At 46.0% G+C, this 21,342-nt stretch overlaps 1 protein-coding gene across 5 annotated transcripts in view; it reads left to right on the forward strand.

Moving 5' to 3' along the window:
- LOC143840746 (maestro heat-like repeat-containing protein family member 6) overlaps positions 1-21,342 on the forward strand; it is a 49,218-nt gene that overhangs the window by 9,705 nt on the left and 18,171 nt on the right. For 4 of the 5 annotated variants that reach the window (XR_013232371.1, XM_077344272.1, XM_077344271.1 and 1 more), the window contains 6 exons: positions 2,327-2,356; positions 4,598-4,757; positions 10,289-10,458; positions 16,352-16,486; positions 16,575-16,689; positions 20,535-20,678. Coding sequence is in view for 4 of the 5 variants with exons in the window: in XM_077344272.1 (XP_077200387.1) it covers positions 2,327-2,356; positions 4,598-4,757; positions 10,289-10,458; positions 16,352-16,486; positions 16,575-16,689; positions 20,535-20,678 (754 nt within the window). In the remaining variant the exon portion in view is untranslated. The remainder of the gene's footprint in view (positions 1-2,326; positions 2,357-4,597; positions 4,758-10,288; positions 10,459-16,351; positions 16,487-16,574; positions 16,690-20,534; positions 20,679-21,342) is intronic. The other variant, XM_077344273.1, reaches the window with a different exon arrangement.

A 21,342-nucleotide genomic window follows, 5' to 3' on the forward strand; every position in this document is an offset into this window, starting at 1 on the left:
CTCACCACACAGATATTTCACTTCTACATTGGGCACTTCCATGCATCTTTTATGCAAGCAAGAAAGCTTATTGTGGAAATAGATACAGCCATTGCGTGGCATCGCAACCCTGGGAACAATAGCTATGTGGAAGGCGTGTGTGTGTGTGGCTTATCATTAGTTCTGCAGGATAATTAATTAAGTGGGCCAACAAATTCATGTTCGATCCTTCTATGTATCAGATGTCACCTTTTTGGCTTAAGTCCAATTTGAAATGGGCGAAGGGGGAAATGGTTTATGGTAGTGGTCCCCAACCTGTATATCACCAGGGACCGGTCAATGCTTGACAGGGAGGCCCAGGGAGGGGGTAGTCTTTTGCCGAGGGATGCCATCGCCTGATCCCCTGCTACGCTTGCTTTCCTGCTGGCACCCCTGACTTCCCGGCGCACGCTAGGGGGCACTGCCAGCAGCAGCTGCGCAGTGCCACGCCGAGGGGGATCCCCAGCCATGGCGGCCACCGGAGAACACCAAAGGTGAGCCGGTGGCAGAGTGGCAGGGCAGCCCCCGAGGCAGCTGCCGGGGAAGAGGACGAGGAGGAGCCATGGCCCAGTACCAACTGATCCACAGACCGGTCCCGGTCCACAGACCGGTCCCAGTCCACAGACTGGGAGTTGGGGACAGCTGGTTTATGGGAATTCTGGGTGTGACAAAAGTGGTATCATTTTTTTTAACTCCCCTATCTCTTCAAACTACAGGGGGGTGAGAGTGGAACTTTGCCTCTGCAAAGCAAGGTGCTCCCTGCCTCAATTCTTGCGCATATAAGTGGCCCTTTCCCTAGCCTGCCATATCGCTCATCAAATTTTTTTCTACAAACCATAAAGCAGGCTTTCTCAGCCAGGCTTTCTTGAACGCCCTGGAAGGGGTTCCTGAATGGGGGTTAATTAATTTTTAATTTCTTTAAAAATGTTGTTAAATATTTTTCATGCTATGACCCTATACTGTCATGTGGACCCTAAATGGCCAATGACAGCCCTAGAGGGGGTGGGAGGGGGAGAGGCTCTGGATTGGGGGGGGGCATCATCTGGGCATGGAATTGAGGTCACTGTGGATGGGCATGTAGTTGTGAGTTTCTGGCATTGTGCAGGAGGTTGGACTAGATAACAATGGAGGTCTCTTCCAGCTCTATGATTCTAGGTGACAAGGAATTTCTTCTAATCTCTGTAGTCAAAGCACCAATTCCCTTCCTCTTTTTCCCCCCTCCTCCTCAAATCATTTAGAGTAGGAGATTGCTGTTATGTCTGTGGCTATTTGGCCACTGATGCAAATGAGGGCTTATGTCAGCCATGGAACTTACCAATCAAAGGAACCTGATCGCTCTGCTTAGAGCCAATCCGGTTGCCCTGCTTAGGGCCAATCGGATTGCTCTGCTTAGAGCCAATCAGAGGCAGCAGCGGACTGTCTGAAAGGTATAAAGGTGCATGAGTTTGCCTGTTTTTCTTTGTTCAGTAGTTGTAGTCTGTTGCTGGAGTTGCTAAATAAAAAGAGCTGTTCTGAAGACTTGGAGTCTGTGATCACTGAACCTTCAGAATTAATAATTGCTCTCTCCTGACAGGAGACTGGCAAGCCCATCATGGGACAGGAGTGGAAGTAACTTAAAATGTCTTACTAGCACTCTCTGTCAGCTTAAGAGCCAGCTTGGTGTAGTGGTTAGGAGAAACAGCCTCTAATCTGGAAAAGCAGGTTTTATTCCCCACTCCTTCACATGCAGCCAGCCGGGTGACCTTGGGCCACTCACAGTTCTCTCAGCCTTACCTACCTCACAGGGGGTGTGTGGTGGGGAAAGGAAAGGTAAGTGTTTGGAAACTGCTTTGAGATTCTATAGAATCATAGAGTTGGAAGGGACCTCCTGGGTCATCTAGTCCAACCCCCTGCACTATGCTGGACACTCACATCCCAATCGCTCATCCACTGTAACCTGCCACCCCTTGAACCTTCACAGAATAAGCCTCTCCTTCAGATGGCTATTTAATGATGGAGAACCCACCACCCAAGGAAGCCTGTTCCACTGAGAAACCACTCCAACTGACAGGATGTAAAAAGCAGAGTACAAATCCAGTTCCTCTCCTGTCAGGGGCCTTAAAGCAACTGAGGCACAAGTTCAGCCTTTTTCTTACTAGTACTCCATATCAGCCCATACTAGCTTGCTTTCATCCCTCCAGAGGAAACTAACCATGTATGTATGTATGTATGTATGTATGTATGTATGTATGTATTTACTTTCTTACTTATTTATTTACTTTCTTATTTATTTATTTTCTTACTTTCTTACTTATAATTTTACTTACAGCCCGCCGCTCCAGTTGCTGGCTCATGGCAGGTAACAAAATTGTGAACACACTAAAACCTCCATGAAACCATAAAACCCTCTACAAACATACATGAAGGCAGCAGAATAAAATACCTTCCCACAGCCCCACTCAACAGAGGGGACCTGGTTAGCAATGGTCACAGTATCTTGCAACAGATTAATACTTTGTGCAATTAGTCTTGAACTTGCAGGGATGGGCATGGCATTGCCAGCATCATATGTACCAGGTGAAGACCTTTTTGTTTCCTCTGCCGTACCCCCAGTAACGATGGCTGGCCCTCCTTCTAGTGTTGTTTGTGTGCTTTTAACTGAATTATTTTATCATTTTGATTGCATTTTAATTGCTTACATGTTTTAATACTTTTTATATTTGGTGCCCTGTGGATACTGATCAGTTGGAAAGGCAGCATAAAAATGCTTTAATCAATTTTAAAAACTGACGTGACTTATACGGAAAAGCCAGGAGTGACATCACGTCACTCTAGGAATCACCTAACCATAAAGTGTCCACCACAGACATCTACTGTTTGTTTAGCAGCTTTAGACTGTGGGTATTGAAGTATCCTAATGAAAAAGAAGAAAAGTTAGTTTTTATACACCACTTTTCACTACCTGAAGGAGTCTCAAAGTGGCTTACAGTTGCCTTCCCTCCCTTAACACCCTGTGAGATAGGTGGGACTTAGAGAGCTCTGGAAGAACTGCTGTGTGAGAACAGCTTTAAGAGAACTGTGTCTAGCCCAGGGTCACCCAGCTGGCTGCATGTGGCGGAGTAGCCAATCAAACCTGGCACTCCAGATTAGAAGCCGCTGCTCTTAACCACTGTACCAAGCTGGCTCTCCTTAGACCCACTAGGATATTCCCTAAATCAGTGGACCCCAACCTAAATCAGTGGACCCCATCCCTGACTTGGATATGAAGGATAACTGGTCCCTTTTTCAGGTTGGGGACCGGCGGCAGCAGGGAGGGCAATTGCCCGGCCGCACAAAGCTCATGCGCAGCCGTGCACACACAATGCGCCATGTACAGCTGAAAATATGCATGCGGAGCACTTTCGCGCATGCATGCATGTGCGAAAGTTCCACACATGGGTGTTTTTTGCTGCGCATGCGCGTTTTTGGCCACGCATGGCGCATGTGCTCATGCGCGGCCCTGCTTCCCTCTCCCCCCCTCCCACAGTAAGAACCTTGCCGGGCCGCAAGCTTGTGGCCTGGGAAGTTTCTTACTGCGGGGGGGGCGGGAAGAGGGAGCCGCGGCCTGGTGCCAGGTTGGGGACCACCGCCCTAAATACATCTGCACAAGCAACAACCAAAATGCTATTTTCCAGACAAAAACTTGCTCAAGAAGCTGAGATCTGTGCAGGCCACATGGGATTCCTCATGGTTGTTAAAAGAGAACTCTGCTGTTATGCAAGAGATTGCATGAGATTCAACCAGAATTCATATGACTATTTATTTATTACATTTGTATCTTGCCACATTACTCAATTGATCCCTCCAGCCAGCTATTTATACTGCAGTGTGCCAAATGGTTTGTCCTCTTGCTCAGAAAATGTTAAAACTGCCAGGCTGCAGATGCTACTCAGGAAGAGAATAGGGAAGTTGGAGAAGAATGGGGAAAATAGTTATTAATACTGCGCAAGAGAAAAACGAACTGGGCAAATGCCTTTTCTCGGCTGTTTTAGGTGTAGGTTTTGAAGTGCTGTTAGACTGCAGGCGTTCCAGATTATTAAATGGATTTACTTCATTTTTACCTCTTGATGTTTACTCCACATTGGAAACTAAAGTGGTCTACCACTCCTCCCTTTTCCCCTTGCAATTATATGAAGTAGGTTAGGCTAAGAATATTTGACTGGCTCACAGTCACCCAGTGGAGCAGGGATTTGAAACTGAGTTTCCCAGATGCTAGTTGGACACTAACTTCCATATCACACTACTTAGGTTTCTAGTCCTCATGACTGAAAAGGTAAGTTTGAAACCATGATGGTAAACTATGTATAATAATACTCTTAGTGGCAAACTACTTTACAGATCTATTGGACACAACCTTTGCAGTGTAGTCCTAAACAGAGCTGTGCCCTTCTAAGTTTGTTGACGTCAGTGGGCTTAGAAGAAGGGTATAGCTTTGTTTAGGACGGCTCTATTGATTCCTTTGCAGATTTGCACACTTCAGGCATCCATGCTAGAGTCACAAAAGAAAGAAACCAGCAGTGTTAACACCTGTATTCATGTGCATTTGTTTGTTTCATTTCAGGCATGTCACTGAAATTTGGGAAGCTCTGGGTCAAGCTAAACAAGCAGTCAGACTCCAAGTTCTGGCGAAGCTCCTGGAGGTGCTGAAAAGAAGGCCTTGCCTCCAGAGTGAATCCCCTGACTTGGATATGAAGGATAACTGGTCCCTTCTGCCTCTAGCTGTGAGCCAAACACAAATGCATTAAGTCCATAACTCCACATTGTGCTGCTGTAGCTCATTAACTGAGAACCAGAAATAGAATCATAGAATCACAGAATCATAGAGTTGGAAGGGGCCATACAGGCCATCTAGTCCAATCCCCTGCTCAACGCAGGATCAGCCCAAAGCATCCTAAAGCATCCAAGAAAAGTGTGTATCCAACCTTTGCTTGAAGACTGCCAGTGAGGGGGAGCTCACCACCTCCTTAGGCAGCCTATTCCACTGCTGAACTAAGTGGAATAGGCTTGGTTGTGATTGGAGGCCACCATCCAAATAAAGAGTTGTGTCCTCATTGAAATCAACAGATTTGCCCTCCGAAGCAGAGTTATATCATTCTAAACCCGTCGAAGTCAATGGGATTAGAAGGATGTAACTGCTTCAGATTCCGCTATTAATAATTTAATTTTCTGCTGGGCCTTCATTATATTCACATTTTGTACCCTATAATTCTGGTACGTCAGCATTTGCCTTCTGTATTCAATTTAGTTTGCCATCTCTCAGAATAGCATTGGTTTATTTGTTCTTGGATACCAGACCATAAAGGAAGGTATTTTGGGGGGTATTTCAGGCTCTGGCCAGGAACTCCAAGTTTGCAGAAATTCCAAGAAAACAACATGTAAGATCCAGGTTTGCTGGCAATGAGATTTTAATAAGCAATGATCAAGCTTAGAAAAATAGCAGGCTAAGCCCCCTCCACTGGGACTCCAACACAAACATGCACAGTGGAACTTAGCCAGAACGTCAGACAGGGTACTTAGCTAAAACTAAAGATCTTGTAATCTGGCTACAAGTCAAGAATAGGATCAAAGCTACATTAGATACCTTGTACCTGGTACTCAGTGGTGGTGGTGGGGAAACAAGTCAACTTTCTTACTCAGGAAAATGTGAACAAAAATATTCTCTGGGGAGTAGCCTGTTGGCCATCTCCCCCAGGTACAAAGAGGCCAGGGGCTAACAGAACTCCAAGATGGGCCAACAAAAGCTATACAGTCTGTCCCCGGATGGTCAGAGGACACTCACAAGGCTACACACTGTAAACACTTGCCTTCAAGGGCCTGATCTTCATTGTCCTACTATTTGCCCTCCAGGTAGCAGATTTGGGATTTCTTGCATATGACATTAGTACCCTGCAAACAGAAAACATACCAGCAAACAAGGCATGTGAATGTCAACAAAAGGTTACACATTATGATGATGCCAATGGCACCATCACCCTGATTCCAGCAAACCATTGGGCAATAGAGTCAAAAAGAAATTGATCCTCTAAATGATAAATTTTGGCACTCTGAGTAAATAAGGCCTCTGCACTATGATTAGCTAGCCTCTGTGCACCAGGCATATAGCCACAGTATTCTTATTGGAGCATGGCACATTACTCCACCCTGGGCTGCAGTGCTCACGTTCAATGCTAATCTACTCTGCAAAACAGTTACTCTAACACTGCAGTGGTGGGCGTTAAAATACATATCCGAGAAGGCTTGATTATATTTTGCACATTTTACTCACTGTTATTAAAGCATGTTGAATAACCAAAGACAATCCATAAGGAACAATAACTACAAAAACAGCAACAAGACAATTCTACAAGGCTAAAAATATAGGTAATTCTGAAGATTGATTGTGCATCGGCTTTATTTTCAGATCTTGTGTGGAGATGATGGTCCACTAGGGGGAACTCCTGCCAAACTATTGGACCCATGTAGTCCAGGAGAAATTCAAATAGGTTAGCCCCCTTGCCCCCCTTCTCAAGAGTAAGGGGCAGTTCTATCACACAATTGAACCCACATAGTCAGAGAGGGATTTGGAAGATTGATGTCCTTTTACCCCCCACCTCTCCAGGGCTTTAGGGCCTGGGACTTCCTGTGTTGGAAGAGCTTCGATTTTCTCTGGTGAGAGGGTATCTTCTTGGTGTGACCCATGCAAGGCTTGTCCGGATTAAAAAGTTGCCAGCTCAGTTTCTGCTGTATGTTCCTGCAACATTTAAATCAGGGGTAGTCAATCTGTGGTCCTCCACATGTAGTCCATGGACATCTGGAGGACCACAGGCTGACTACCCCTGATCTAAATCATCACCCCCCCCCAAGGCCTTCACATCTGAGCTCTGGTGGGCAACCGACTTTTCCATCAGAGGGTTCAGGGGGAAGTCCACTCTACCGTCTCAGGTGGGTGAGGCCCTCTCTGCAGTAACAGTTTACTGAAGATTTTCCCAGCAGTCAAGCATTTCAGCTTGACTTCAAATTCAGTGCTGGCCTTTTATGCATTCTGAAAATGGAGGAAAACACCAGTGTAGAAAAACAGCTCTGCCTGGTAATTTTCCAAGTAGATTTGGAGGTCTTCCCCCCTTTTTTCTCCTTCCCAGTATCTTATTTTCCAGGAGTAGGGGATCCACATCAGCATCTCCCTCTGTGAAATCCAATCGTGTCTGGTGCTCTGCATTTACAATCCAATCTATGTCTGTCCTCAGTGGAAGGGGCCATTCATAGAGCAAGTTGCATTGTAACTCCACTCAACTTCAGTATTTCTTCCCCCATCAATTGAACTTTATCTCTGCCCAAATCCCAGAACTGAACCAGCCAGGTGAGGATAGAATTCTTCTATCATCTTCTGCTGATCTTGCTGTTGCCATGCAGTCAGCTCCTGACTGGTATAATCTTTCATGATCTGCACATACCCACCATGAGCACATTCATCTTGATTATTTTCTGGCAGACTTTTCTCTCCAGAGTCCTTGTTAGCACTCACAAAGCTCTTTCATTCCCAAATTCTACTTCTAATTTTATGCTTCTTCCATTCTAATTCTCTCTGCTCAGTTGTTCTTAGGGCTGTGAGCAGACCTGGACTCTGCTTCTCTTCCAACTTCATGGTCTCTGTGGGAGCTGCCAAATCAGCCAAGGTGCAGTTCTTGTCCACTTCTGGCCAAGCCAGCAGTCCACTTAGGACCACCAAATATTTTGTAACTGAGCCCCCACCCCCACCCCCATTTATTCTACTGGGGACCTGACTCTCCATTGAAGCTTCCCCACCCTCCTTGACTCATTGTCTCAGCATATCAGTTCTTGTGGGATTTTTCTGACTACACTACTGTTTGGGGCTCTGGCCAGGAGCCCCAGGATTACAGGAACCCCAAGGAAATGACTTGGAAGATCCAGGTTTCCTGACAAGAGGACTTTCATAAGCAGTGTTCAAGCTTATGGAAATAACAGGCTACGCTCCCATTCACTGGTTCTCAAACGCATGCATGCACAGCCAGAGCTCAAGATGAGATACATAGCCAAAACTAAACTTCTTCTATTCTAATTGCTGCCTACAAGTAAAGAATAGCACCATCACAGACACTGGGAGACCTTGCACCTGGCACTCAGTGGTGGAAGGAAACAAGTCAGCTTTCTTGATAAGAATTCAGGAGACTGTGGATGAAAACATTCTCTAGAGCAGGGATAGTCAAACTGCGGCCCTCCAGATGTCCATGGACTACAATTCCCATGGAAAAAATCCACAATGGAAAAAATAAAGTGCAGAATCAGCCCGAGATTCAAATCTCTTCTCTGGCAGGGGCTCATGGGAATTGTAGTCCATGGACATCTGGAGGGCCGCAGTTTGACTACCCCTGCTCTAGAGAGCAACCTGTCGGCCATCCTCCCAGGCACATAGAGGTCAGGAGCTAACATAATTCCAAGATGAAGGCTATACGGGGCAGGGGGGAGGGGAGGTTATTCTTATGTAGTTTTATTCATGTGAACGTATTTCTAGGATACACAGATCTCCTGATTATACACAGCAGCAATCTGTTCCTAAGGAAAAATCACCTTGTGAATCTGCTCCTCGAACTTCCTGCTGCTTTGCAAACAATCTAGTTGACAAAGACCAAACAGTGCTTGATACATGATTATGGGAGGGCATCCAAATGGGCCAAATCTCGCACGTTGTCTTGATTATGCCTGGAACAAAGCTTGTTAAGCTTAGGTAAAAACATGTTTTATTTCCCCATGCTTTCTGCTAAACATGTTGGATTGGTTTCTTGTTTGGATTTATTCCTCCTGCCCAGATTTACACTTTGGTTCCTTAGAGTTATATCATCTTTCCTCCATGGGGCTCTGTGTTGTATACATGGCCTTGCCTTTTATCCTTCCAACAACCCTGTCCAGTTGGCTGGTAACTCTAAGGTTACCCAGGTTCAAGGTTACCTAGTGAATTTCATGGCAGAGAAGAGATTTGAATCTCGGGCTGATTCTGCACTTTGTTTCTTCCATTGTGGATCCTGATGAATTCTGATCAATTTGAACTCAGGTCTTCCTCTACCCCCCCCCCCTCCACTGAAACAAAGTGTTCTGCACATGATTGGGAAAGCTCAGAACAGGGAGGGGAGGCAAGTGCAGCAGGAGTCTTTTTTTCCCCTTTCTTTTCTTGAATGGGGGGGGGGGGGAGGTTTTGAGGCTGCAGAGGAAGGGGAAATAAATCCAAGAGGCAAATCTCTGCTAAGAAAAGTTAAGGCTTCTGGAGCGCAATCACTTTAAGGGAAGCCTTGCAACTGGGAACCAGGAAGTCTTTGAACTGACGCCCTGGCCAATCAGGGAAGATTGCTTTGCTACCAGGCATGGAGAAAGGAGTTAATTCGCAAAAAGCAGGACTCTGCACACTTACTGATGCCGGTTTATCAAATATTGAGGGTTATATCCACGTGTGGATATCGTGTGGGAAAGGTAGGGTCACTCAGGATCAATAACGCTTGTTGCAGAGGGAATATTTAAAGTGCTCAAAAATAGAGTGAAAATTGAATTTAGTGTAAACTGCAGCCATTCATTCCAACTGGGAGTGGGTAAAAAGTCCCATGCAGACTACACCCTGATCTCTGGTCCCTTAACACAGTGGTCCCCAACCTTTTTATCACTGGGGACCACTCAATGCTTGACAATTTTACTGAGGCCCACTGCCCTAACGCTCTCTGACTCTGGTCGCTATGGTAATGTTTAAACATCCCTTCAAAATAAGATACAGACACGCCACAATAATGAACATAAGGAACATTTTATTTTCATGGAAATTTTAACTCATGACAATGACAAATCAGTGGGAATCCTGAGCTTGTTTCTCTGCAACGAGATAGTCCCATCTGGGACTGATGGGAGACAATGACACCTGAAGTGTGTTGTAAAGGGCCGGGGGGGGGGTGGAGAAGGCGTCCTTCGCGGCCCACCTCCAGTTAGTCGACGGACCACATGTGGTCCGCAGCCCACAGGTTGGGGATCGCTACCTTAACACACACACACTTTTTCCTATACTTGTTTCTCTGATTGTTTTTATGTATTATTATTATTCAGGCATTAGAAAGAATAGTGCTGGTTTGACTTTTGATAGTTCAGTTGCTGCTAGGTTTTGCTGCCACTTTTATTTCAGAACTTACTGATTATTGATCATTGATTTATTTGGAACCTGCTCTGACAGCCTTATAGGAGGCAACGTTTTTAACTTGTTTAAAAAAACATTCTGTTTCAGGCAACAAAGGCCCTGTGCATAATATTTAGGAACAAAAATTCCAAAGTGCCTATGAACAGTTTTTATGTGTCTGTGATCATCTTCCTGGTTATCCAGCTGCACTACTTGGTGAACTTTGCAGATGTCGAATATGGAATAGAGGACAGCCTCAAAACATCAGGCTATATAAGGTAACAGCTAATGGGCTACTAAAAAGGTAAATATCAGATATAACAATGGACTGTTCTCTGTGAAATCAGCAAAGATTCCAGCAGTAGAATCCCTGATCCACGATCACATGAGAGTCATTGGTCCTCTTCTCTCACCTGAGGAGCCTTCCTGTAACGTATATGCTTCTTCCTCCAACTTCCTTAAGTTGGAGGAAGGTGTAAGGGAATGGCAGGATACAGTTATTATTAACAATGTACAAAAGACCTGCTAATTTTTAAAGATTCTCCATCCCCCTATTCTGTTGCTAAGATTCACGTTCTCAATCTCATCCTGAATGTATTTATTTAGTAAGTGGTGTCAGTAGAAGATAATTCCCTATACTTAAGACTGCTGCCTTAGCAAAGTCTTTGTAAGAGAACTAAGAAAAGCTACTAGTTAAGAATTGGAGGGCAGAATTGGATTGAAAGCTCAGCATTGCAGAGAAAAAGTACAACAGTCCCCCAAATTGGCATCCTTTTCGTTATTGCATTTCATTAGTATGAAAATCGTGGGCGTAGAGCATGAACATTTGGTAACTGGCTTTTGATAGCGAAGTTTCATCATTGCTGTGTTTTGTTGCTACTGACTGTGATTGCTGTGTGTTGTATCTGGCAATGGGTTGGTTGTCAAATGAATGTTTCCTCTCCCCTGAAGGTCATGAGTTGGACGTGACTGGTTGCCATCCAGGGGCTTCCTTGGTGTCACATTTTATACTGCTTTGGAAGGCATTTCATGCATAGTAGAAATGAGTTACTTATTGTTCAAATCAATAGAAAGGGACGGGGTCCCCAACTTTGTGCTGAAGGGCAACATGGCACCTACTAACCCCTCAGGGCCTGCAAAACAGAGCTCTTCCACCAGGTGTTTGGTTGAGGCTAGGTGGAGGCCCCGGGGTATAAGATTGGTTCCCCCCATCCCTGGTTCTTGGGCCCAGTATTAGACCAGGCCTGGATGGTAGACATCAATTCCCTATCTCTTTTTTCCACCTAACTATATGGTGCCGTAACCTTGCTGATGCCTTGGTCATGGGTACATAGGGGAGAAGTAAGTTGTTTGTTACCTCCATCTTAATTGTTAATTGCTGAATTTTTTAACTGTAAGGGTATGTTTTTAAGGGGTTTGTTGTATGATGGGAATGTTGAGATGTTTTAGAAGCTATGTGATGTTTTATATGTTGTGAACCGTCGTGAGACAGCTTGCTTGGAGTGGCAGTATACAAGTGGGTGGGTGGAAGGATGGATAGATGGATAGATAGATGAGTCACTGGAGATTTGATTGGTTGTACAGATCTTTTAAAATATTCCTTCAGCAGCATCTGCTACCATGTAACTAAAGGTAAGTCATTGCAGTCTTTTGAGGCTGGCTTCCCCTCCTGGGGCAGCCATTTTGCTGCTTTTCTTATCACCTTGTTTCCAAATTCCAAATATGCCCACAACCTCAAAAGGTTTGGGGACCCCTGAAATAGGCTTAACGTCTATGTGTGTGCTGGGGGTAATTTTGGCCGTTCTAAGTGAAGTTCCCAACCTCTAATCAGCACTACCCATATTTTCTTTAACTTGTTTGGTGGCATAACTTCCCTTGTGCTGCGGATTGGGCACCATTTATTCTTCCAGGTTTTCTTTTCAATTATCCCTGTCTTCATCCCATTGAAGTCGCCAACCAATTTCTGTAGTGAACAGGATGACCTCAAGACGCCTCATAATGATTTGATTATGTGATCACATCCTTGAAAGCCAATAAAGTCAATGCAAAATGATAGCCATACTTCTTGGTGCCTTCAGGCCATCCAAACCCGTCATGCAGCATACAGGATAACATCACTATTGTTGTTGTTGTTATGTGCGAAGTCGTGTCCGACCCATCGCGACCCCATGGACAATGATCCTCCAGGCCTTCCTGTCCTCCACCATTCCCCGGAGTCCACCCAAGTCTGCACCTACTGCTTCAGTGACTCCATCCATCCACCTCATTCTCTGTCGTCCCCTTCTTCTTTTGCCCTCGATCGCTCCCAGCATTAGGCTCTTCTCCAGGGAGTCCTTCCTTCTCATGAGGTGGCCAAAATATTTGAGTTTCATCTTCAGGATCTGGCCTTCTAAAGAGCAGTCAGGGCTGATCTCCTCTAGGACTGACCGGTTTGTTCGCCTTGCAGTCCAAGGGACTCGCAAGAGTCTTCTCCAGCACCAGAGTTCAAAAGCCTCAATTCTTTGACGCTCGGCCTTCCTTATGGTCCAACTTTCACAGCCATACATTGCAACTGGGAAGACCATAGCCTTGACTAAACGCACTTTTGTTGGCAGGGTGATGTCTCTGCTTTTTAGGATGCTCTCTAGATTTGCCATAGCTTTCCTCCCCAGGAGCAAGCGTCTTATAATTTCTTTGCTGCAGTCCCCATCTGCAGTGATCTTGGAGCCCAGGAAAATAAAATCTGTCACTATCTCCATTTCTTCCCCTTCTATTTGCCAGGAATTGAGAGGGCCGGATGCCATGATCTTTGTTTTCTTGATGTTGAGTTTCAAGCCAACTTTTGCACTCTCCTCCTTCACCCGCATCAACAGGCTCTTTAGTTCCTCTTCACTTTCTGCCATTAGAGTGGTATCATCTGCATATCTGAGGTTGTTGATATTTCTCCCTGCAATCTTGATCCCAATTTGTGACTCCTCTAATCCCGCATTTCTCATGATGTGCTCTGCATACAAGTTAAATAGGCAAGGCGACAGTATACAGCCTTGCCGAACTCCTTTCTCAATTTTGAACCAGTCAGTGATTCCATGTTCAGTTCTCACTGTTGCTTCTTGACCTGCATATAAATTTCTCAAGAGACAAATAAGATGCTCTGGTATTCCCATCTCTTTAAGAACTTGCCACAATTTGTTGTGCTCCACACAATCAAAGGCTTTAGCATAGTCAATGAAGCAGAAGTAGACGTTCTTCTGGTACTCCCTAGCTTTCTCCATGATCCAGCGTATGTTGGCAATTTGATCTCTAGTTCCTCTGCCTCTTCGAAATCCTGCCTGTACTTCTGGAAGTTCTCGGTCCACATATTGCTGGAGCCTAGCTTGTAGGATTTTGAGCATAACTTTGCTAGCATGAGAAATTAGTGCAATGGTGCGGTAGTTTGAACATTCTTTGGCATTGCCCTTCTTTGGGATTGGAATGTAAACTGACCTTTTCCAATCCTGTGGCCATTGTTGAGTTTTCCAAATTTGCTGGCATATTGAGTGTAGCACTTTTACTGCATCGTCCTTCAAGATTTTGAATAGTTCAACTGGAATGCTGTCACCACCACTAGCTTTATTGTTGCTCAGACTTCCTAAGGCCCATTTGACTTCACATTCCAGGATGTCTGGCTCCAGGTCAGTAACTACCCCATTGTGGTCATCAGGGATGTTAAGCTCACTCTTGTATAGTTCTTCTGTATAATTTTGCCACCTTTGTTTAATCTCTTCTGCTTCTGTGAGGTCCCTACCATTTTGGTCCCTTATCATACCCATCTTTGCATGAAACGTTCTCTTAATATCTCCAATTTTCTTGAAAAGATCTCTGGTCCTCCCGATTCTATTGTTTTCTTCTATTTGTTTGCACTGTTCATTTAAGAAGGCATTCTTATCTCTTCTAGCTTTTCTCTGGAATTCTGCATTCAATTGGGTGTATCTTTCTCTTTCTCCCTTGCCTTTCACTTCCCTTCTCTCCTTAGCTATTTGTAAAGCTTCCTCAGACAGCCATTTTGATTTCTTGCATTTCTTTTTCTTTGGGATGGTTTTAGTCGCTACCTCTTGTACAATGTTGCGAACCTCAGTCCATAGTTCTTCAGGCACTCTGTCTATCAGATCTAATTCCTTAAATCTATTTGTCACCTCCACTGTGTATTCGTCGGGGATATGATTTAGTTCATACCTGAGTGGCCTAGTGCTTTTCCCTACTTTCTTCAATTTAAGCCTAAATTTTGCAACAAGAAGCTCATGATCTGAACCACAATCAGCTCCTGGTCTTGTTTTTATTGACTGGATAGAACTTTTCCATCTTTGGCTGCAGAGCACATAGTCAATCTGATTTCTGTGTTGACCGTCTGGTGATGTCCATGTGTAGAGTCGTCTCTTGGGTTGTTGGAAAAGAGTGTTTGCTATGACCATTGTATTCTCTTGACAAAATTCTACCAGCCTGTGCCCTGCTTCATTTTGTACTCCAAGGCCAAACTTGCCTGTTATCCCGGTTATCTTTTGGCTTCCTACTTTAGCATTCCAATCCCCCATGATGATAAGCACATCATTTTTTGGCGTTGCTTCTAGAAGGTGTTGTAGGGCTTCATAGAACTGATCAACTTCATCCTCTTCAGCAGCAGTGGTTGGGGCGTAGACCTGGATCACTGTGATGTTGAATGGTTTGCCTTGGATTCGAACTGAGATCATTCTGTCATTTTGGGGATTGTATCCCAAGACTGCTTTTCTTACTCTCTTATTGATTATGAAGGCTACTCCATTTCTTCTGCGAGATTCTTGTCCACAGTAGTATACCTGATGGTCATCTGAATTAAATTCACCCATTCCTGTCCATTTTAGTTCACTGATTCCTAAAATGTCGATGTTCAGTCTTGTCATTTCTTGTTTAACCACGTCCAGCTTGCCTTGATTCATGGATCTGACGTTCCAGGTTCCTATGGAATAAAAATCTTTACAGCATCGGACTGTCTTTTCGCCACCAGTTACTTCCACAACTGAGCGTCCTTTCGGCTTTGGCCCAGCCGCTTCATTCATTCTGGCGCTACTCGTACTAGCCGTCTGCTCATCCCCAGTAGCATATTGGACACCTTCCGACCTGAGGGGCTCATCTTCCAGCGTCATATCGTTATGCCTATTGGAACTGTCCATAGAGTTTTCATGGCAAAGATACTGGAGTGGTTTGCCATTTCCTTCTCCAGTGGATCACCTTTTGTCAGAGCTCTCAGCTATGACCTGTCCGTCTTGGGTGGCCCTGCACGGCATAGCTCATAGCTTCACTGAACTACGCAAGCCCCCTTGCCACAACAAGGCAGCGATCCTTGAAGGGGGAACATCACTATATTATGTGCCAAATAGATTAAGCTATGTGATGACATCACTGAGAAAGAGAACATGAGAGAACAATGCAAATAAGTAAGAGAACATTTTTGCAAGCATTGCCAAAAATTATTCAGAAGGTGGTGGCGAGAGACACTATCTGACATTGCCAAAAATGTTTGCAACCCCCCCCCCCAAACTCAGCAAGTAGTTTTGACTCAGTCCTAATTAAAACTAGGGTTTCAACTTTAATTAGGACTGTGACTGTAATGTGGAACAGATTTCTACCTGGGCTTTCTAATTAGTCTGCCATGGGAATTCAGAAATTTGGCAGGGGCTTCACTTAGTCATGTTTGACGTGATTTTCATCAGGAAACTGACATATATTTCAGGGAATGGAAATTTTAGTAGGGTGGGATGGGGGGAGTCTTCTGTGTAGAACTAAGTTATGCAAATCCGCCATGGCCAGCAAGGTGACTTTCTGTGACCACACAACAAATCTGTCTTACTCCCTTCTTAATTCTGCCCTTCCTCCATTGAGTTCAGAGAGGCTTTCTTCCATCTTGTCTGCACAACAGCTTTGTAAAGCAGGTAACAATCTTAATTGCTCTAAAGTTATATTTTTACAGTTTATCCCAAAGCTCCGTTTCTAAGGAAACATGCTTTAGGAATGTGTGGATATGTTCCTTTTCTATACATATTTCTCAACTTTGGTCAAATATATAGCCTGTTCTGTAATGCTATTGTTCAACAAGCATATGCATTAAAACCATCACTGCCATAGGTGCCAAGAGGAAGGTTATCCCTGCCGATTGAATGTTTTTTTTTGTTCTGCATTCAGCTGTGCCGTGGAAGCCTTAAAGGCTGTAATAAAAAGGGAGAAGAATTCTTGGATGTGTTTTGTGAGTCTAGCAGGAGGCTGGGACCTCTTGTCTTCACCAGAGAATTACCTCGAGGGAGTTCTTCTTCTGGCCAGGTAAACAGTGGAAAATTCTGAGTTTGTGGCTAGTATTGTTCAGCATGATAGATACATATATATGGGGAAAATGTTTATTTCCTTCCAGAGCCATTGTCAAGCATTACCGAGGGCTGGATTACGCCGTATTTACCAAGGTGATACCACTTCTCCATCATGGGGATGACAAGCAGAAGCTCACAGCAATGGCCTTTTTCACTGCAGTAAGTCTTTGAGGAGCCTCTCCAGGCATATGCGTTGTTCTCTCTTTTGAGGAGCAGTGCCGTTGTAGCAGTGCATGCTAGGAAATGACACACGAGACTGAGTCAGGTGCCTCTATACCAGGGGTAGTCAAACTGCGGCCCTCCAGATGTCCATGGACATCTGGAGGGCTGCAGTTTGACTACCCCTGCTCTATACCCTGCTGATATATATACAGGCTCAGTCCTTACCTTCCAATAGCAATCTGGAGCACTCAGTGGTTAAGAGAGAAAAATGTGTTCACACCTACCCAGTTCTAAAACTTTTGCTCTGCATTTTCATGTCTAACAACAAACCCCCAGGTCTGAATTTCATCCTCAAGCAACAGTCTACAGCAGTGTTAATTTAATGGCTAGGTTATATCAAATCACTTTGGGATGCCAAAAACTGCACATCAGGGTGTCTCAGACACTGTCAGATAAAGAATGAAAGTGGTAACTTTTTCCTATATCGTTATCCATTGCTGTTCCTCTATATGTTTCTGAAACAGCCTAGGGGTGGGACATGTCCGGCTGTCCAAGTTGGAATAGGGCCAATCAGGGTGCAGCCAGCTTTGCCCTGATTGGCCCTGCCCCTGTGTCTCCCGCCCTCCGGCCCTGGACTCTAGCCTCTTTGCTCTCAGAAGCCTCAGTGCTTGGAGCCAGCAGCAGGTAAGGGGAGAGGGCCCTGGGAAAAGGGTCATGGTGGAGGGCTTGCTAACGAGGGCCTCGTGGCCTGCTAGGCTGGGCCTGCTCATGAGGGCCTCCCAGCCTGCTGACTGCCTGCTAAGGCGCTCTGTCCCAGCCCTGCTAACGAGCTGCCCAGCCCCCGCCTGCCCCACTTGAGCTGGCTGCGAGCTGCGGCCCAAAGCCACCTTAAGCTGCCGGGCCAGGGGAGGGGCCCCTTTCAGGGCCCGTACATAGGAACGGGCTTTGAAGCTAGTGATTATAATATTTGCTTTTAGTTCATTTGTTTTTTAATTTATTGACCGCCACTCCCGGCTCATGGCGGTTTATAAAAACACAATAAAAAAAGAATAAAACACGTTCTCACAGCGGCCTAAAGCAGTCAATACCCTCCCCGATTTCCCCAACAAGTATGCACCGCCCAACAACCTCAGGAGTTGCCCAATATGGATGGGGCATTTAGGGCATTAGGGGTGTGGTGCTTTGCTGGCAATGCAGGAAGGGGCCAAGCTGTATAGTGTTGCACTGGGCTAACTGTGGATCTAGGGGTAGCTGGTCTCGTCCTACATGCTCAAGTGACATCCACCCATCAGCAGAGACAGAAGTCCCTCCAGCCTGTCATGAACCCTGGTTCCTGTCCCAGGTTCAAAAGGTAATCTCTCGGAATGTTGGTCCCCCTCGCTGGCTCCATGGCCATAAAGCCATAAATCCCGCCTGCTGGCTTTCCACCTCCCTTTGCATTCCAAAGCGTCTCTCTGCCAGCGCACCCTTATCGCTTCCTGACCTTGCCGAGCTCTGTGAAGTCTCAACGTTGGCATCTTTGAGATCAAAGAGTACTCCCGATTGCTTCCTTTGAGAACTGTTACTTCTCCTACCTTGTGAATCCATCTGGGCTCTTCCCCCCTATCCTTCTTCAGGTATAAAACCCTATTATAGAAACTGGCCCTTTGTCTGTGCCAAAGAGTTTGTTCATCGAACTGTTCCTGTTGACGCCTGTTTGTATTAGTCTACTGAATAAATATTCCTTTTGGATTTCACTACCACCGTGGTCTCGAGAAATTGCTTGTTCCAGTGACTTTACGGGGTGTCCTCTGCCTGGTTCATGATACAGCCCTTGTTTGTCCATTTAGCAGCAGCTGCTGGACAGGAGAGAGGGTGAGGCCCTAATCTGGGTCAAGTTTCAGAGGACTCAGTGGTGGTAGAAAGTGCCATCATGTCACAACCGACTGATGGCAATCCTATAGAGTAGTGATCCCCAACTTGTGGGCCGCGGACCACATGTGGTCCTTCGACTAATTGGAGGTGGGCCCCGAAGGACGCCTTCTCCCCCCCCCCCGGCCTTTTACTTCATCCTCCCCTGCCCTTTACAACACATTTCATTGTTGTGGCTTGTCTGTATCTAAGTTTGAAGGGATGTTTAAACATTACCATAGCGATCAGAGAGCGCTAGGGCAGTGGTTGAGAGTAGAGGGGTAAACTACCCCCCACACACACACACCGGGCCTCAATAAATGGCGTTGAGTGGTCCCCAGTGAGTGGTCCCCGGCGTTGAGTGGTCCCCGGTGATAAAAAGGTTGGGGACCACTGCTCTAGAGTTTTCAAGGTAAGAGGTGGGATAGCTGGAGGTGGGTCTGCCATTGCCTATCTTGGCTTTCTTTGGCGTACCTTACTTAATTTTTGAGATCTAATGGACCACAGGCTAGCAGGAGTGGTTTAAGGATTTGTGAGGCCCATACCCCCAGAGCCAGTTTAAGGATTTGCGGGGCCCTAGCAGAGTACAGTTGTGGCAGGAGCAGCCAGACAAGGGCAGAGGGGACCCGTCAGTGGAAAGAGGAAAGGCATATCACTCAGGGTGTTCTTAAAAAGGGAAATGGGAGAAGAGGGGGGCTAAGGCTTGATCCATGGGGGGAAGGCATTGTGTGGGGCCCCTGGATGCATGTGGCCCATGGCACATGCGACATGTGCTACATGGATAAACCGGCCCTATCCGGGTCAGTCCAGAGGACCCATAGTATTACCCAACAAAATATAAAACAAGTTTGTATCAGAGGCTAGGGATGCAAAGTTTCCTATCAGGCAGACCCAAGTTCTTCTTGCTCATGACTGTTCCAAGCTCATTAGTGTAGTGAGCATGATGACATTATTTCCAAGGAAGCTCGAGAAACGATGGTAGTAGCTCTAGGTAGTAGCTCTAGTAGCTCTAGGAACAAGTCCAAGCACCACAGAGTTTGCAGCAATTCCTAGAACTACCACCATCACTTATGTGTCTTCCCCAGAAATTAAGTTGTCATGCTCACAGGTCTGCCTCTGTGCTCCCAACACTTCCACCGGTTGCCAGACTGAGCCGCTGCAAGCTGTAGCTTAGATTGTACGTAAATCTGTTTCTGAGCAGCTGGGCCATGTACTTTCCTGCAAGCACCATAACTGTGAGAGGGATTCCATAAACCAGATTTGATCCCGAGGCAGCCTAATGATAATCAGGGACTTTGTTTGACAGTGTTCAGATCTTGTACTGACTTGTCTGACAAAGCCCTGAAGATTAGACTTAGCTTCACCACCCACACTGCCTATTCCACTCTGTCTCATTATGAGACTGCTTGAGGCAGGCTTCTTGGTGAGAAAAGAGCAGAAGAAGGGTTTGTCTCTAGGGGGATGCCTCTCTCCCTTTCTCTCCGTTTCTGCTCGGAGACGGTGCTTTGCTCCTGTCGTTATTTTAGAACTCAGCTCATATTGGCAATCCTTTGCCAATTAGGAGTCTTTTTCAATCAGGAGGTACAGCAGGGCTGATGTGATTTTTTTTTTCTGATGGTGCATCCCCCTGTTTCCAGGTCCTAACCTTCAAAAGCTTGATGTACAGAGGCCACAAGCTGTGCATGGGAAGGATATATACCAAAGGGTCCTTGAGGGAATGGCCCTTGAGGGAATCGTAGGTGGTTCCAACCTAGAGATGTATCAATATACCAGGCATTGTTTAATATAGGTTTTGTGCCTCTTTTCTTCAGCAAGCTTATAATTGCAACAGAGCTACACCACCTCTTCTGTATTTTATGTGCATAATGAGATGTTGTTATTCTGTACCTGGCAAGTGAATGGAGAAAGGTCTCAGAGTCTCTTGACATATTGCTGCTGTTTGTGTTGTTCAGCTGCTTTCTTCTGAGTCCACCTACACCGTACTACAGAAAAATTATATCCTGAACCTGCTAAAGAATTGGAACTCTGATGAAAACTCAACCTATCGCTGGCTCAGTCTCCATGGGATGGGCAACGTAGCTCTTCACCTGCAAAATGTGAGTGAGGGCGATTTTTCTTCCCAACAGTGGCATTGCATTTTTTCCCCCCAACCAAAGAAAATGTTGGTCCAAACTAACATGAATGTTGGAATAGATTCAAATGCTTGCACTGGAAGTTCTTGTATTCGAAGGTTCACGCCTTGAATAAATCTTTGTTGGTCTTAAAGGTGCTACTGGACTTGGATTTTATGAGTGTTGGAAGTAAACAAGTGTAATTGCAATCAGGAAGTAATTTGGTGAGGTCAACCCTGAAAGGTTGTTGTTAAGCTGTGAAGCAGCTAAACCAGTGGTCCCCAACCTGCAGGCCGCGGCCCGGCGCCGGGCCGCGGCTCCCTCTCCCCGCCCCCCCCCCACCGCAGTAAAAAACTTCCCAGGCCGCAAGCTTGCGGCCCGGGAAGCTTCTTACTGCGGGGAGGGCGGGGAGAGGGAATCAGGGCCGGGCCGCGCCCGTGCAGGCCGCGCCCACGCGGCTTGATCCGCGGGCGCTGCCCGATCCGCGGGTGTGGCCCGATCCGCGGGCGTGGCCCACGGGCGTGGCCCGATGCGTGGGTGTGGCCCGCGTGGGCGCGGTCCCCGCGGGCATGGCCCGATGCCCTGCCGGTCCCCAGCCTAATAAAGCTAGCTAAACTGAACCTATGTGCTCACTAGTGACACTGGATGG

The sequence above is a fragment of the Paroedura picta genome, chromosome 6 (genome assembly GCF_049243985.1).
Source record: "Paroedura picta isolate Pp20150507F chromosome 6, Ppicta_v3.0, whole genome shotgun sequence".
NCBI lineage: Eukaryota > Metazoa > Chordata > Lepidosauria > Squamata > Gekkonidae > Paroedura > Paroedura picta.